This window comes from Diabrotica undecimpunctata, chromosome 2, assembly GCF_040954645.1.
Source record: "Diabrotica undecimpunctata isolate CICGRU chromosome 2, icDiaUnde3, whole genome shotgun sequence".
Taxonomy (NCBI): Eukaryota; Metazoa; Arthropoda; class Insecta; order Coleoptera; family Chrysomelidae; genus Diabrotica; species Diabrotica undecimpunctata.
The window spans coordinates 59,473,241-59,491,458 of NC_092804.1; the positions used below are offsets into that span (position 1 = coordinate 59,473,241).

General features: G+C 32.9%; 1 protein-coding gene across 2 annotated transcripts in view; it reads left to right on the forward strand.

The window, feature by feature from the left end:
* Positions 1 to 4,275: 4,275 nt before the first annotated feature.
* The window catches only part of LOC140433318 (putative fatty acyl-CoA reductase CG5065), a 55,373-nt gene continuing 41,430 nt past the window's right edge, over positions 4,276 to 18,218 (forward strand). Inside the window, exons 1-3 of one of the 2 annotated variants that reach the window (XM_072521348.1) lie at positions 4,276 to 4,387; positions 16,169 to 16,379; positions 17,917 to 18,165. In XM_072521348.1, the coding sequence (XP_072377449.1) occupies positions 4,350 to 4,387; positions 16,169 to 16,379; positions 17,917 to 18,165 (498 nt within the window). In that variant the 5' untranslated portion in view covers positions 4,276 to 4,349. Of the gene's footprint in view, positions 4,388 to 4,426; positions 4,593 to 16,168; positions 16,380 to 17,916; positions 18,166 to 18,218 lie in introns of those variants that run through there. The other variant, XM_072521349.1, reaches the window with a different exon arrangement.

The following is an 18,218-nucleotide window of genomic DNA, read 5'->3' on the forward strand; positions in this document are numbered from 1 at the left end:
TGCCGAAAACTCTTTGTTAAATTTTAAAATGACAAAAGTTTTCCAGGATTTCTTACTTGAATTATTTGAAAGAAAATGTGCCCAAACTCCTAGCAAAATTTTATCCAGCACCAGTTTTAGCTAGATGGAACTCTTGGTTTTTAGCAGTGTCGTATCTAAGTGAATATCTTAATTACATACTCAATTTTTTCTATGTGTGGGAGAATAAAAATTCCAGTATTAAATATCTCAAAGACAATTACGCCAATAAAACTTTCAGACATCATTAATGGCACTACAACTCTTCGTGAGTCTTTGCCGCGTTTACTATCGCCTTCCATGTTTTTCGGTCCTGTGCCAGTAATTCCCATTGTCGCACTCCCATTTTCTCTAGATCTTCTTTGACTGCATCTTTCCACCTTTTTCTAGGCCGTCCTACAGACCTTCTTCCCTCTGGCCTTTCCCAGAACAAATTGTTTATAAGGCGATTGTCGTTACTGCGTATCACATGCCCTGCCCATCTGAGTCTATTGGCCTTTATATATCTGACTAGATTTTCTTTTCCTAATAGAGACTCTAGCTCGTTATTGTATCTGCCCCTCCATTCATTTGTCACGCTGTCTCTGTAAGGGCCATATATCATTCGAAGAATTTTACGTTCCCACACCAGCAATTTCTTTATTTCTCTTATTTATCAAGGTTATTTTGAAGTAAAAACATCTCGATTGCTCACTGAAAACGAAGAAATTGACTATACACTGAAGGAAATGCTTATGAAAGCAAACGACAAAGCCTTTAATAAACTAATTCTGCATATGACTTTAAACGACACAAACGAGGCTTTCTTACACATTGGACAGTTATTTAAACCATGCATAGCTGCAAGTTTTACTGTGAACCCGAGTGTACCCTCAGAAAGCTTTTCTAAAATTCCTTTTTTTAGAACAACGACATAATTAAAGTACATAGATGGATATACTCACTTTCATAGATTAATCCTTTGATCGATACGAAGGAACGAAGATCCCATCTGGAGTCCAATGGAAAGCGTAGACGCAGAACGATTCTTCAGCAAATATAATATTGTAGTGACAGATCGAAGAACAGCTCTTAAAGAGTCGAATGTCGAAATTACAATGATGTTCGCTTTTAATTAATGTCTTTTTGTTGTTTTACTCGTAGTTAAAAATAAATGCGAATTAAATGCGAAATTTTGTAATTATAAGAAAAGTAAATGCGAAATTCATGTTTTTTATTTGCGAAACTTCCGTACCCCTAATAATAACTAATACTTAATGCTAAAACTCAGTACTAATACTAACTGGATTCAAATGCCCTTTTCTACATTTTGACACTAATCTGGAGAAGTACTGAAGATGAAATCCTTTCTTAAAACCTTCCGAATAGAGTTAAAGAAAGTCCAAAAAAATCATTTAAAGGTTTTATTTTCGATTTTATTCAAAGAATGTTTCCTAACTAACAAACTCATGGTGAAAATATGTAAAGTGAAAGGTAAAATGTATACAGGGTGAGTCATGAGGAACTTTACATACTTCTACCATATGTAGAGTCCCTCAGGGAGCATATCATGTGGCCACTAAAAAATGTCAACTCCTCTTCTTTATTAATTAACAGGGTGATTTGTGTAATTGACCATTTATTTCATTTTACTGTAGTGTTTATACTGCTCATTTGATTTTTTTAATTTTTGCATGATACAGTACACTACTATCAAGCATTCGACTGGTATTAGTTAAACTAAAAAATTCCAGGACTGGCTTTGGAAAAATTAATTTAGGGATTCGTATTAAATATTACACCCTGTATAAATTTTTTTTTTAAAATGCAATAAGTGATTTTTAAACTACATAAATAGTCAATGAAAATGACATATGCGAAAATGTTGTCGCACTTTTATTAAATTTTTAGTGAACGATCAAATCTTACCAAAAATAGAACAACCATAATGAAGTATCAAATTATAAGGTAATTAATTTAAACAAATGTTATAAATTTCAAACATTTTAATTGAAATGATAAACTGAGTCACTGCACAACAAAAAACATAAACTACTAACAATAACGAAGAACAATTAAAAAAAAACTAAAAATATGTATATAGTTATGATAAACCCATAAATTAGAACTGGAAAAGATAGAATAATGGTAACAAAATAAAAATAATTCAAAATAGATTTTCGAAATGGAACCCTGCAGCCTGTACACATTTTAATTGCCGAAATGTTAATTGACGTATTGAATTACGGATACTCTGGGGATCGTTTCTAATAGTATTACAACAATGTATAATTCTATCAATTAATTGTTGTCGGTTATTAATATTCACTGCGTAAACTAGTTGCTTCAATCGTCCCCAAAAATGGTAATCAAAGGGATTGAAATCAGGAGATCTTGAAGGCCACGAAATAGGACCTGCACGTCCTATCCACCTGCTGCCATAAACATTATTGAGATGTTGTCTCACTGCCAGTAAAAAGTGTGGGGGTGCCCCATCATGCTGAAAATACATCCCTCGGATAGCAACGTTCGCGTTGGCAAGCAAATTCGGCAAAATATTTTGTAGAAAGTTCAAATAGACCTGCCCTGTTAAAGGACCATCAAAAAAGTGAGGACCTACTAATTGGTTATTTATGACACCAATCCACACGTTAACCGAAAACCTTAACTGAGAACGACGTTCTCGAATAGCATGGGGATTTTCTTCTGCCCACACATGTGAATTTCGTGAATTATTTATCCCGTCTCTGGTAAATTGGGCTTCATCTGTAAATAGTGTTTTGTATAGCGTTGGTCGATTATTGTTAATCCATCTACAAAATTCCAACCTATCAATCTCATCTCCAGCATGTAGTCGCTGAACCATTTGAATATGGGTATAGATTATTTTTTTGTAAGACTCTACTTACTTTTGATTGAGTAACATTGAGTTCTCGACTTACTTGTCTAGTGCTTATTGTAGGGTTCATAGTAACGGCGTCCATAATGTCATCTTCCTGCGCTTCATCTACATGTCGCTCTGTTTTTCCACTAGGAAAAGTGCCATTTTCTCGCAAATAATTAAAAACTGACCCAAATGTTGGATGACTGGGAGTTCGACGATTAGGAAATCTCCTGCGATATTCTCTACTAGCAGCCCTACCATTCCCACTACAGAATCCATAAACAAATATTATGTCTGCATATTCTGTGGTCGAAAACTGATGTGGCATTTTGAACGAAAGTAACAAAAGCTCTACCAAAACTAACACAATGTACTTAACGTAGATATGACAGAAGAAATATGCATTCTTGTACACATAAATAACAATTGATAATGACAATAATGACAATGGGTATAAAATATCAAGAAACGTCAAACGGTCAACGCCAACCTTCATTTTAAACTTTTTTAGATTTATTTTTATTTAGTGCAATGTACCTATTATTATTTGACATAAAATTTTAATCATTTACAATCAACAAAAACTAACACATACAAGAGGTTTGACTTTTTAATCAATGTAATTTATTATTTATCGAAAATAATGTCCCAATACGATCTATGAGTAAAAATTTAAAATTGAAAAACAATTGATTCTATTGTAGAGATAATACAAAGTGACAGTAAAGATGTTAATTTTCTACGTATTAGATTATGTTGTAGGAACTCATTTTAATTAAAATGTTTGAAATTTATAACATTTGTTTAAATTAATACCTTATAATTTGATACTTCATTATGGTTGTTCTATTTTTGGTAAGATTTGATCGTTCACTAAAAATTTAATAAAAGTGCGACAACATTGTCGCATATGTCGTTTTCACTGGCTATTTATGTAGTTTAAAAATCACTTATTGCATTTAAAAAAAAAATTATACAGGGTGTAATATTTAATACGAATCCCTAAATTAATTTTTCCAAAGACAGTCCTGGAATTTTTTAGTTTAGCTAATACCAGTCGAATGCTTGATAGTAGTGTACTGTATCATGCAAAAATTTAAAAAATCAAATGAGCCGTATAAACACTACAGTAAAATGAAATAAATGGTCAATTACACAAATCACCCTGTTAATTAATAAAGAAGAGGAGTTGACATTTTTTAGTGGCCACATGATATGCTCCCTGAGGGACTCTACATATGGTAGAAGTATGTAAAGTTCCTCATGACTCACCCTGTATAATTTGTATGTTATGATAAAAATATTTATACAATTAACAAATAAATCAAAGGTATCAAAAATATACACATCAATAACAGTATTTGCTGATACGCGCCCTGTTGAATATTAAATATAGTAAAATTATGTTGACCAAAGAAGCTCTCTTAATTATTATTCTCATTAAAGTTGACAATTTCATATTTAATTAATGTTACTTAGTAACCTTTGCCTTGTTAGTATAAATGGGTAAGTAAAAGTGTTAATTTTTAAATAGTTTTTTTTAACAAACTGCGTAAATCAATAAATAGTGATACGCTCATTTTATAGCAGTTCACTTTCAGTACTGTTTTATAATTTTTACAATATATCAGTGCATGAATTTAGTTTCGTGACCAGTGTAGTTTGTGCATTTTAGAGTGATTTGTTTTACGTCTTTTTCGGGTATATTAAGGTACCCATATAATATAATGACAAATATTGTCCCTATCATTATGTTTTAATTTTAGGAATGTAGGTACAGTTTTAAGACGAGACCACATCAATGTTGCAATAATTAATAGGAAAGAGACATACTTGTTAGTTACATTAAAGGCAGATCTTTTCAATTAACCAAATTTGCAAAATGCATTGCGCCGTGTTGTTTACAATCCTGTATTTTTAACCATATCGAATCTTCTGGCATTCTGGTGACATCTAAATGCCATTTACTATTTTTGTTGGCAATAAGCCAAAATTTTACTTTAAAATTTAATTTTTTTTAATTGCGGTTTATTCCTAACAAAAATAGTAAATTACATTTAGATGCCACAAGTAAATAGCATCAGAACAATTCTTATTTTTAATTGTAAACCAATGTGACTACTGTACCTAACTGTATTTTTTAACTTTTTCTCTTGGAACTATTTTTATATTTAAGTGCGTTTTTGTTATGTCTGGTTTAATGTTAATCCAATTTCTCGCTACTATCGGCTACCATATCCAGGGGTATAGTTTCTGTAATTATTACAATATCATCTGCATATCTTGTGTTATTGATAGGTCTGTCGTTAACTTTTACTCCAATGATTTATTTATCCAAATAATTTTTAATTTATTTTTTTCGAATATAAATTCAGTAATAATATGTGGAAAGTACGAAGCTGTATTATAAATATATATTTATATATATATATATATATATATATATATATATATATATTATTTATATATATATATATATCTATATATATATACATATTTATATATGTATATATATAAATATATATATACATATATATATATATATATATATATATATATATATATATATATATATATATATATATATATATATTATTGTTTATACGTCATAATCGTATAATGTCCATTTACTTAAGTGTCTTTACAACTTTATTATCACTGACTGCTACATATCTTTTTAAGGTAACACATGTAACAACTTTTCCATGCTTGTGTGGTTTTTTCATATTGTTTTTGTTAGATGAACTGATGATGCTTTCCGATTAAGAAAGCGAAACGTCTTCAATAAATAGATGAAGTAGCCATTAACTTTGTCTTTTTTCTTCACCTTTTGACCGAAAAAACTCACCACTCTTCTGAGTGATCCTTAATTTATATATATATATATATATATATATATATATATATATATATATATATATATATACATATATATATATATATATACATATATATATATATATATATATATATATATATATATATATATATATATATATATGTATAGCCGTTATGCCACAATTTTTAAAGATATAATCAATATTGATTGATTATGTAAAATGGCATAAGGGAGAAATCTTTTTTAAAATTTTGTTCTGAAGCTATTTTCTTGTGGCGTTTTAAAGTAATTACTATTTAAATGAAATAAAATGGAAATACGATCAATCAAATAGACCATATACTGGCTGAAAAAAGAATGGCGACGAGTATATTAGATGTAAAAAGCAGATGTGGCGCAAAATGTGACCCAGACCATCTGCTAGTACAGACACGGTTTAAATGCAAAATCAGCCGACAGGTAAAGGAAAAATATCCAAAACAAGAAAAACTAAACTTAGATAACCTAAAAGTCTCTGAGGTACAAGAAAGATTTGAGAGAACAGTGAATGAAAAATTACTAGAAGAAAACAGAGCAGACTCCTTAATAGAAATCCAATGGAACACCATAAGCAGTATCATACTCAACACAGCGAAAGAAGTCTTAGGAACAAAGACACAAAGGAGAGAAGAAACATGGTTCGATGAAGAATGCAAACAAGCTATACAGGAAAGAAGTGAAGCACATAAGAATTACATACTCAGATGTACTAGAAAGATAAAAACAGAACATGAGAACAAAAGACGAAGAGCAGATAAACTGTGCAGGCAGAAAAAGAGAAAGTATAAAAACCAACGGATACTAAACACACAGAGGGAGTTTAAGGAAAACGAAACACGTAGCGCATACCAATTTATCAAACATCTAAGACAGGGATACAAACCGAGGACTAGCCTCTACAAAAATAAGAAGGGTGAAATCATTAGCGATATGGACGAAATTAAGAGAACCTGGATGACATATTTTAAGGAATTACTAAACAAAGGGACACAACCACCATTACAATAACAGAGGCAGCAGCAGGCACGACAGGAGGTATAACAACAAGAACTGAGGGAAGATGAGGAAGAAAATAAATTAACTAGACCCCCAACGCTAGAGGAGGTTCAAACGGCAATCCACATACAAAAAAGCCATAAAGCACCGGAAATAGATAAAATACCAGCAGAACTACTCAAGCAAGGAGGAAGGAATTTGATACAACATTTATACCAGCTAATACGAGAGATATGGATAGAAGAAGAAATTCCCCAACAATGGAAGAAAAGTATAATCTGCCTTATTCATAAAAAAGCAGACAAACTGTTGTGTCAGAATTATAGAGGCATCTCTTTACTTTGTTCGTGATACAAAATACTCACAAACATCATTAATTGAAGACTACAACCTCTCACGGAAAAAATCATCGGGGAATATCAAGTAGGGTTTAGGCAAAATATATCTACCATTGACCAACTATTTACAGTTAAACAAATACTAGCCAAAGCATGGGAATATGACATTGACGTTTACAATCTCTTTGTAGATTTTAAATAAGCCTATGATTCAATAGATAGAACATTTTCTACCTAATATATTGGAAGAATTTGGCATACCATTAAAATTAATACGACTAGTGCAAATGACAATGACAGAAACAGAAGCACAGGTATGTATTCAGGGACAGATCACTGATGCGTTTACGATAACGCAAGGACTGAAACAAGGCGACGGACTAGCTCCAACGCTCTTTAATCTTGTTCTTGAATATGTAATCAGACGGTTGAGGGTGAGCGGAAATAACATACTTACAAACAAGTCTATCCAATTAGCAGCATACGCAGATGATATAAACATAATGAGCAGAACAGTGAATGCAGCGGAAGAAAAATACGTTGAGTTGAAACAGAGTACAGAAGCAGTAGGGCTAGCAATAAATACAAATAAAACAAAACTACTCATACAAACCAGATCAAATAGACCGGTGCAACAACACTTTATTGACGATATAGAACATGTAAATAGATTCACATACCTAGGAATGGATCTGGTTGCAAGCAATAAAGAAGAACCGGAAATAAATAGAAGGCTTATGCTGGCCAATAAAGCCTATTTCGCGATGGGCCACATATTCAAATCGCGAGACGTACACCGGAAAACAAAACTCCGGATTTATAAAACAATAATCAGACCCATAGTAAGTTATGGTTGTGAAACATGGGTGGTGACACAGAAATCTGCCAATGCATTAGATGTGTTTGAAAGAAAAACGTTACGTAGGATCCTGGGCCCAATAAGTGAAAACAACAACTGGCGAATTAGGTATAATAGAGAAATATACGAGCAATATAGCGAACCAACTCTAGCACAACACACTAAACTGCAGAGATTACGGTGGGCAGGGCACGTGGTCCGCATGCATGAGAATAGAATCCCCAGAAAATTATTAAATGCAAGAATGCAGGGAAAAAGACCTAAAAAGAGATGGGAAGACGAAGTCGATGAGGATGCCAGGAACTGAATGGGAACGCGTTCACGGAAAAGAACAGCGGTAAATCGAGATGATTGGAGAAGCCTGTTGAAGGAGGCCAAGGCCCGATTTGGGCTGTAGTGCCATTGGATGGATGGAAGTCACAATAAAAGGTTAAAAAAAGTTTATTGACGTTTCAATTTCCACTTCGGAAATCGTTCTAAAAATGCAAACATTAGTAAATTAAACAAATTTTGTTTTTTTGTTTATTTTTAAAAATTACATTTTTACAAATTTACTAATGTTTGTATTTTGAAAACGATTTCCGAAGTAGAAATTGAAACGTCGATAAACTTACTTTAACCTTTAATTGTGGCTTATTTAAATAGTAATCTTTTTTAAAAAAGAAATTTTTTTTCCAAAAGAAAATTCAATTTTAACGAAGAGTTCCCCAGGAAACCCAACAGTTTCCACATATTTTACTCTCCTTAATTTTTTCTTTTAATACTCTCAAATGCATAAGAGGGAAAATCGTGGACGAACTTCGTCAGAAATCCGACGGTCTCTTTGCCTGTATCTCGATACGAGATCGGTTTCACTAATTAAATGCTTCCATAAGTTTCTATTTTGGATCATACCAATATTAATCTTATTCATCAAGATGTCCAGCCTAAGCGTTCCCGCCAGAATTTTTTACTCTGTCTTTCCTACTCCTTTTAGAAACTTGAAAATCAGCAATTCTTTGTATTGGTGATTAACGTTCAACATGTTTGAAATATATTAGCCTATGCTTTCTTATTTTGGCATTAATTGGTGCCTCTTCTAGACTTCCCCTGGTATACTTATTCTTAATTTTATCTTTTTTTGTCACTCCACTTATCCATCTAAGCATTAGGTTTCCTTGTGCTTAGATAATATCTCTGTTTGGTATTCTGGTGACCATTGCTGTTACTATCTCCGTAAGCTCAACTGATTTTTTGTCATTCTTCATTTAATAAACTCTTAAAGTGCGTTTTCCATAGTTTTTTCTCTGTATTCTATTTTATATATCTTTGTTTTAGCTTCCTTGACATCAAGATGATTGTACATATTTGTAAATTCTTCTGCTTTAGCTGTTAGTTTCGTTTTCGGTAATTGTATAGTTTTAAAGATTTGTATCCTACCTATGTTCTTGCCACTGTTTATGTAATTTTCTTATCTCCTTAATTTTTTCCACGATTAGGTCTCTTTAATATCAATATCCACTGACGAGAAAACCGTTGTTGTGTATTTTGTAAAATTTTCATTTCAGTTTAAACGACTTCGAATTTTATTACCCTTGGATTGTGATCTAATGCAGTCTAGTCTAAAATATGTGTTTGTCGATTTTACGCAAGTTTACTTTGCTAAATTCAAGAAATATCTGTTAAAAAAACATACAGAAGTTACAACACTTCACCATTGTATTTAGGTATATCAAAAACTTTTACAAGTGTCGTCAAAATTTATACATTAGCATAACGTTTTCGATCTAATCAGATCATCTTCAGTACCTTATGAACTTGAAGCTAACAATGAATTTGTGGCTATGACATCCATATATGGGTTTACATCTTTTCAAAATTAAATTATATGTTAACTCTAGGTCGATAACATTGGATAAAATTTAATACTTTAATTAATTTAATACTCCCTGCTCGGTTTTTAACACGTGGTTCTTGTCAGTTAAGACGACACAGACCAACTGCTAAATATATACCTAAATACAATGGTGAAGTGTTTTAACTTCTGTATGTTTTTTTAAACGATGGTGTGTACAGCCAACTACTGGGATTTTCCCATTAATTTTTAAATATTTATTATTTTTAGCGTCTACTATTTACTCAATATATTAACTGCGAGCAAACATAACACACTTATTTTGACCTGTTTTCCTAATCAACTCTCTTTCTTTATTAAACCTTTGAAGAACTTCTTTATTGCGTACATAATCCGTCTAGTGCATTTTCAAGAGTCTAGTCAAATCCACATTTTTAAGGCTTTTAAGCGTTTTAAAGTATTTGCTTTGAGTATTCAGATTTCAAAGCCATAAAAGAAAACTGAGTAACAAAAAAACATAGCAGTGAACGAAACGTAATAATATTGTTTAATGCAAAATCATATCCACTTATTATGTGTAGAAAATATAAAGACATTTAATGACATCAAAAAAATTAGGTGTCACGATGTAGCTAAGCTTTAAAATTAGACGGGTGAGATGCAATGTTGGGTGATTTGTTTGGTACGTATAAAGAGTATAGAGCAGAAATCTTTGACAATTCGTTGGTGTTTGTGCAAAGGGGTATAAGTCAATAAATTGAAGTTTTGAGAAAAATGGAGATTAAGATAGCGGTACTTTTCAAACTTAAGTTTGACAAATTATGTTAATTGCCGAAATTTTAATTTCTGTGGATTAATTGTTATTCATAGGACACTTCCAATAGCCAACTTTATTTATTTGATGTAACAATGATTTTCGAAAATAAATACACTTATATCCATTGACACAACAAAATAAATCTACTTAACGCTTTATCCACCAAAATAGAAATTATCGTAAACCTGAGTTTTACTCTATTGTTACAAAAATAAAAATAAATTTTATTTATATTAACCTGCACAACCAAAAAAACATATATTCTAACTATATAATACCTACTAAAAGTTCGCAAAAAAAGATAAAAGTTCTTAATTACAAACTACTAATCTGCATCAAATTCATCTTCATCTTCGACAGAATCGGGATATACGTCACATACATTACTTTCGCAAGGTAAACTTTTGTAGAAGTCATGAAAAATTTCAGAGATGTAAGGTAGTAATTCTATTAAGTTTCGTTTTTTCTTATCAGAAATAGCTACCGGGCCTTCATGACAAAGGTTTGGAGTCAAAGACACTGTATTGCGGCCTCTTCGCTGAAAGTTGACTTTCTTAAAAGGTTCCAAAGGATTTAATGAAGTTTTATAATAAAGAACTCCACACTGCTCTTTGTTGTATCGTAACCACTTTACACTCCTCCAAACAAATTTTTCGCCTTCTTCGTTTACTTTCTTTTGCTGTAAAGAAGTTTTAAACAGCGAAGCATAATCATAAAAATCTTCCCTTTTCATTTCTTTCACGACAAATGGTTTCCCCTTTCCTGTTTGTCTCACTAGTTGCATCCAGTCATAAGGATGATTTATTGAGGTTCCATATCTCTTTCTAGATGGGCGGACCATTTTGAAGAACTGCTTAGCGGAAACCACGGAGATGGCGAGATTGAGGATCCCATGTTTCAAATGAATGAAGATGATCGGCAACCACCCCCCACCGAAGAAGAAATTAGAGAAGCCATCGCAACACTGAAAAATAATAAAGCTCCCGGTTCGGATAATCTCCCTGCCGAACTTTTCAAAAATGGCGGCGACCCCCTCATGAAACACATGCATAAACTGATAACTGCAATCTGGCAACAGAAAGAAACACCCACAGACTGGAAGTTAGGTGCACTGTGTCCTATACACAAAAAGGGAGACATGATGGTGTGTGATAATTATAGAGGCATCACTCTACTCAATATGGCATATAAAGTGTTGTCCAACGTATTGTACAAAAGACTCCTCCCCTACGCCGAACAAATAGTGGAAGGATATCAGTGCGGTTTCCGTCTTAATAAATCAACAACGGACCAGATATTTACAGTGAGGCAGATCCTTGAAAAAACCCTAGAGTTCGGCGTCGACCCCCACCACATATTTGTTGACTTCAAAGCCGCATACGACTCCGTTAATAGAAAGAAACTTTTACTTGCTATGGTAGAATTTCGCATTCCATTTGATCTTGTCCGGTTAACTGAACTTACACTCACAGGTGCAGAGAGCATGGTAAAAATCCAAAACGATCTCTCAAGACCCTTCCATTGCAAAAATGGACTAAGACAGGGTGATGGACTATCGTGTCTCTTATTTAACCTGGCATTAGAAAAAATAATTCGAGAGTCGCAGATTACTACGAATGGTACTATCTTTAACAAATCAGTACAAATTGTCGGATACGCAGATGGCATAGACATCATAGGTAGGTCCACAGAATCTCTGACTGAAGCATTTCGGTCGTTAAGAGCATCTGCACACAGAATGGGACTAAATATAAATGTTCAAAAGACCAAATATATGTGTTGCACTAGGTCAGGCAACCCGACACCTACACGAATAATAATTGATGACCTAGAACTGGAAGGTGTTGACACCTTCATATACTTAGGGTCGCTGCTAATCAAAGATAACAACGTCAGTGAAGAAATAAAAAGAAGAATAGTGTTCGCCAATAAGTGTTACTATGGCTTAAGAAGACAGATGGCCTCAAAAATGACTAGAAAAATTAAACTAACTGTATACAAAACACTAATAACACCAGTGCTAACATATGGTTCAGAAACTTGGACACTAACACAGAATGACCAAGAATTGCTCAAACGTTTTGAGCGAAAAATACTAAGACGAATATATAAAGGCATAAAAGAACAAGGTTTGTGGCGCAGGTGTTACAATTTTGAGTTGTATAGAAGGTTTGGAGAACCTGACGTTGTAAAATTCATTAAGGTAGCACGCCTCAGATGGATAGGTCATGTAATCAGACGAGAGGAAGATGCCATAGTCAGAAAAGTTTTTGACCGAAGAGGGCCGATCGGACAATTAACAAGAGGAAGACCGAGACTTAGGTACCAAGACAACCTAGAAAATGATTTGAAGTCTATCGGAATTAGAGCATGGAGAAGAGTTTCCAGAGACAGGGGCGAATCGAGCATTGTTCTGAAGAAGGCTTTGGCTCATAAAGAGCTGTATGATGTATGATGATCTCTTTCTAGTTCTCCCTATCATGGAATGGTCAGTGTCACATTCCATATGTGTATGCCCTGCAATAAGAAACTTATGGTCAATGGTTTTCAAATTTCGGCTATTTTGTAGTAACGTAAAAAACATTGTCATAACGTGTGTATTCTTATTTTGACCACCACACGTATCTGAATACAATATAACGTGGGAAATATCCGTAGGAAGGTCAAAAAGATGCTTATACAAGCACGAACCAATTTGATTTGCACCTCTTCCGGAAATGACTTCGTGCCACATATGATTAAAAGATTGTCCGGTAATACAATCATGGACAGTAAGATTAAAGGTCCATAGTTGTCTTTTATAAAACGCAACGGATGTAACTAGATTAGGTGTTGGGAGACACTGCTGCATATCAAAGGTGTACACTTTTGTAGAGGTGTTATTTGTATTGTTTATTTTGTCATTTGCTTTTGATTTGTATGCATAGTCAGCTTCGGCTTGAAGAGTGGCTAGTTGTTTACAAAATTCGTCAGTATTTTCGGCATTTGCTTTAATTTTTATATGCAGTTGGTCACATGTTTGACATGTATCCTTTTTTGGTGCTTTTATAGCTATTTTCATGTTGTGAAAAATGTTTTCGTAAACCTTTCTGCTTACAGGTTGGTGTATGGACTCTTGTTTAAGATATTCTCCATAAATCTTTGCAACTGTATAGTGAGGTGGAAGATACTTTTTGCTTGTTTGGTTTCTGCAATAGTGACTTTCGTACGCAGGCAAAGACAAAATGTGATGTTTAACAGCTTGAGTAACTTCATCAGATAATTTATGCCATGGCTTATGGGATCCTCTATTATCGTCTTGTATTATTCCAGAACTAGAAGCGCCCTTTTGGAGTAAAGTGTTTGTAATAAATTTACTGCTTTCACCAAAAGTCTTTTGAAAGCACGACTTAGATGTTGGTATTAAATTACCATTAATCTGAAGATGATATCGATAGGTTAACAACCGAAATTTTTACTAGCTAAATACGCAACTCTTTTATTATGGCTACCCATGGCCCAATATTCTTTAAATAAAGTGTGTCTTGCAACATCATTAAACTTTTCCTGGCATTTCATACGACAATTTGTTAGTGGTTTGCACTTTCTCGCTTCAACTTCTTTGCCTTTTCGAGTTTTATAGCTTTGCCCTAAATTTCTTTTCGATTTATTTTCTAACCTTACTTTTCTTGTGTCACCTTTTATAAGTTTATTTCCGTTATTTTTTATACGAATATTCCTACTTCGTTTCACTGGTGTTATGTGTACTGTGTTTTCTAAATTTACGTTACTCACACCAACCACATTTGATTTGATTTCATTTTCCGGTAGGTTTTTTTGTTTTTTCGGTCTTAAAATGTCATCTTCATCCGATAATAAAACGTCAGAATCTTCCTTCGGATCATAAGAAGGATCAAGATCACTATCATCATCAAGACCATATAGTATGTCAGATGGAAACTCAGAAATAAATGGAGCTGCATTTGAACCTAAAAAGATAGGTATTAATTTTTTTCTTAAAATCAACAAACGAGAACTTACTTGTACCACTGCCTAGGTTACTATTAGTCTATCTATTTTCTGGCTCTGGTTTTTTATCTGCTTCCTCTTGATGTTCAGAAAAATGTTGATAAGATTCAGGATCGGAATCTACGTATTATTGTAGGTATTAGTCATTTTAAAACAAATTTTAATAATAATAACTTACCTGTTTCATTTGATTGTACATTCCCACACATTTCCAGAATTTTATTAGCTCGGAAAGACCTCATTTTAAACTGGGACATTAACAAAATTTGTTGTAAATACGAGCTTAACACTTATTTTGAGGTTAGAACGTCACATGCCAACAGGTACAAGTTAACTGAATACTGATGTCAAGAGACAAAAGTCGACTTATCACTAAACGTACGGGACGCGCTAGTGGCGCTATTAGATACACGTCTTATACTCCTTTGCACGCAATGAATGATAAAATTTTGATTTAGAGTCATTGGGCACCAACTCATATCTAGACAATGGTGTTATTATTGACTTATGTCTCTGTGCACAACCACAGATGAACTTGTTTTTTACAGCGTGGTATACTTTTCTCATTTTTCACCAAATGTATACTTGTACCCCTCTGCACGCATACTAACGAATTATCAACGCTATCTGAAAGAAGATCAAAAATTTTGAGGTATGGCTATATAGACGCATCATCAAAATATCGTGGATAGGTTTCGTAACAAACTAAGATGTAGGGGAGAGTGGGGTATATTGGGATTCCTAAAAAATATATTTTTTTTTATTTGGTAAGTAATTTTTTTTTTCATGAGTTTAATAATTCGAACAAAGTTGCCAGCCAATACCAAATACACTGAAAAAATTGGATCCTCATTATCTTTGACAAGTTGGCTGGTTTTTATATATCCGTAAAATGTTTTTCTAATCTTTTGTCTCTTTCCTTCTTCTATAACGTTTTGTGACTTCTTGATTTTCTTTTCGGTATTTATCTAGTTGTTCCGGCCTTCCATGCCGAAATTGGAACAAATATGTAAGGTTTTACCATATGGTCGTATTATTCAATGATACCAGCCTTAATGAATATCAGGCAAAATATTGATATAAGCAGGTATCTTGCGGATATTAATATGAGTATTTTGGATAAGTGGAGTTGATCGAATAAGAAATGAAATAGTTTTACATCGAATGAAAAAGAGCACAGAAATAACAAAAACGATAAAAACTCGAAAGTTACAATATTTTGGTCATGTAATGAGACATCCAAAGAGGTATAACCTTCTCATAACTCATAATACATGATAAGATCGCCGGAAGGAGAGCCCCAGGCCAAAGAAGAACATCCTGGCTCCGAAATCTCCGAGAATGGTATCAAGAGACCACCGCTAATTTATTTAGAGCCGCTGTAAACAAAGTTTTTATTGCCAATATGATCGTCAACATTTTCTTATTTGGATTAAAACATTTTATTTGTATACGTACTTATATTATAAATTAAGTAAAATTAGAAATATATTTGAGAAAAATCCTACTTACTCGTTTGCAAATTTACATAATAAACAGACGTATTTTCTATTTCAGGTACATAATGGTTGTGACCGAGATACCAGATCGTATAGCAGATACTTTTCATGGACGTACCATATTTATTACGGGTGTAACTGGATTCATTGGTAAAGCTCTTTTGGAAAAGCTACTCAGAAATACAAACGTTAAAAAAATATATGTCCTTATTAGAACTAAAAAGGGGAAGACTCCACAAGAGCGATTAGAAGATATATTTAAAAATATTGTAAGTACAATATAACTATATATTTTTTAAGGTAGTATTTTATGTAACAAGGTCTTATGTCTCCATTCCAGAAGAATGGAGACAATCGTATATCTCTCCAATACACAAGAAAGGCACAAAGATGGATAGAGGGATTGCAGTGATTGCTACTATAGGCCGACTATACTCAAAAGTACTACGAAACCTAATGGAAAACGATATTAAAGACAAACAACACGAAGAACAAGCGGGATTTAGGGCCGGACGCTCCACTATGGATAATATTTTCACATTAAAAATTTCAATGGAAAAACGAGTGCAGACAAATAGAGAAATACAGTGTACCGATCTCCCAACTATGGATAGAAATGGGTAACTTGAGAACAAATTGGGGGCGGAGAATTCTACTTAAAAAAAAATACAATAATACTTTATTAAAATCTTAATTACATAAATGAAACGAATTGATCAAATAATGATAATCGAATGAATGTTATAAATTATTAAAATGGGTTTATTGTCCGGAATTGTTGGAAATGCTGAATTTGCAATTGCTTGCATTATACTGCAGTTGTAGTTCAACGTTCAACGGTTGTTAGTATGGGAGCTTATGGTTACATTTCTATATATATATATATATATATATATATATATATATATATATATATATATATATATATATATATATATATATATATATATATATTATGTAAGAAAATTACTTATTTTTTATATATGGCGCGTTAAAGATGAAGTTAGATAAAGACAAATTAACATCTGTATTAAGTCGTTCCAATTATCTTAATGTGGTTATACAGACGACTACTACGAATAAGCTGAGTCGACAAAGTTAGAAATGAGGAGGTTGCTAGACGCCTGAACCAAGCAACACAACTGGTCAATATAATAAAGAGACGTAAGCTGGAATACTTCGGTTATATTATGGGACACCCTGAAAAATATGAACTTTTACATCTGATCATGCAGGGAAAGGTAAACGTGGTCCTGGTAGAAGAAGAATATTATGGTTAAAAAATCTAAGACAATGGTGCGGAAAATTGACTACATCACTATTTAAAGCTGCTGTCAATATAGTCACGATAGCGAATATGGGTGATGATGATTATGGGGCGTGATTTAAGTCGTCACAATTCCTAGCATTTTACACATCTATTAAATAAATTGTAAAGTTTCGACCTCTTGAATGGATTTCTCTGAGAACTCCGAAACGACAAAACAAATTGTAAAGTAGGACTTCTAGATTGTAAAGTGGAACCATTTACATCTTCTGAATCTCAATAGAGTTGGGTGACCATTTCGGCCTCTATTCTCGGTTTTTTTTTTGAATTTTGTTAACTTTGTCTAAAAGATTCATCTAGAATATTTTTTAACATTCATAAACTAGTGGTATGTCATAAAAAATAAACATAGGTTTTAATATTTATTAATATATTTAACTAACCAAGAAACAACAATTTAGATTTAGAATATTTTTACTAATGTTGCGAACACCTTTAAAAGTTTTTCTGTGTCAGTAACTTCTAAAATATTATTGTAGCTGTACAGTAAATTACTGTCTCAAAATCCAGATGCTCCCAAAAAATGTATAGCCATATCTGGTGATGTATCGGAAGTGGATTTGGGTATATCTGGAAGTGATCGTCAATTAATTGTCAAAGAGACAGATTTCATCTTTCATAGCGCAGCTACTACGAGGTTTGATGATACTATCAAGTATGCAGTTACGGTAAACACTAGGGGTACAAAGTATATGTTGGATTTAGCAGCACAATGTACTAAATTAAAGGTAAGAAACTTAAGGTCAGGGAGGTAATCAATAATACTGGTTACATAAGAAAA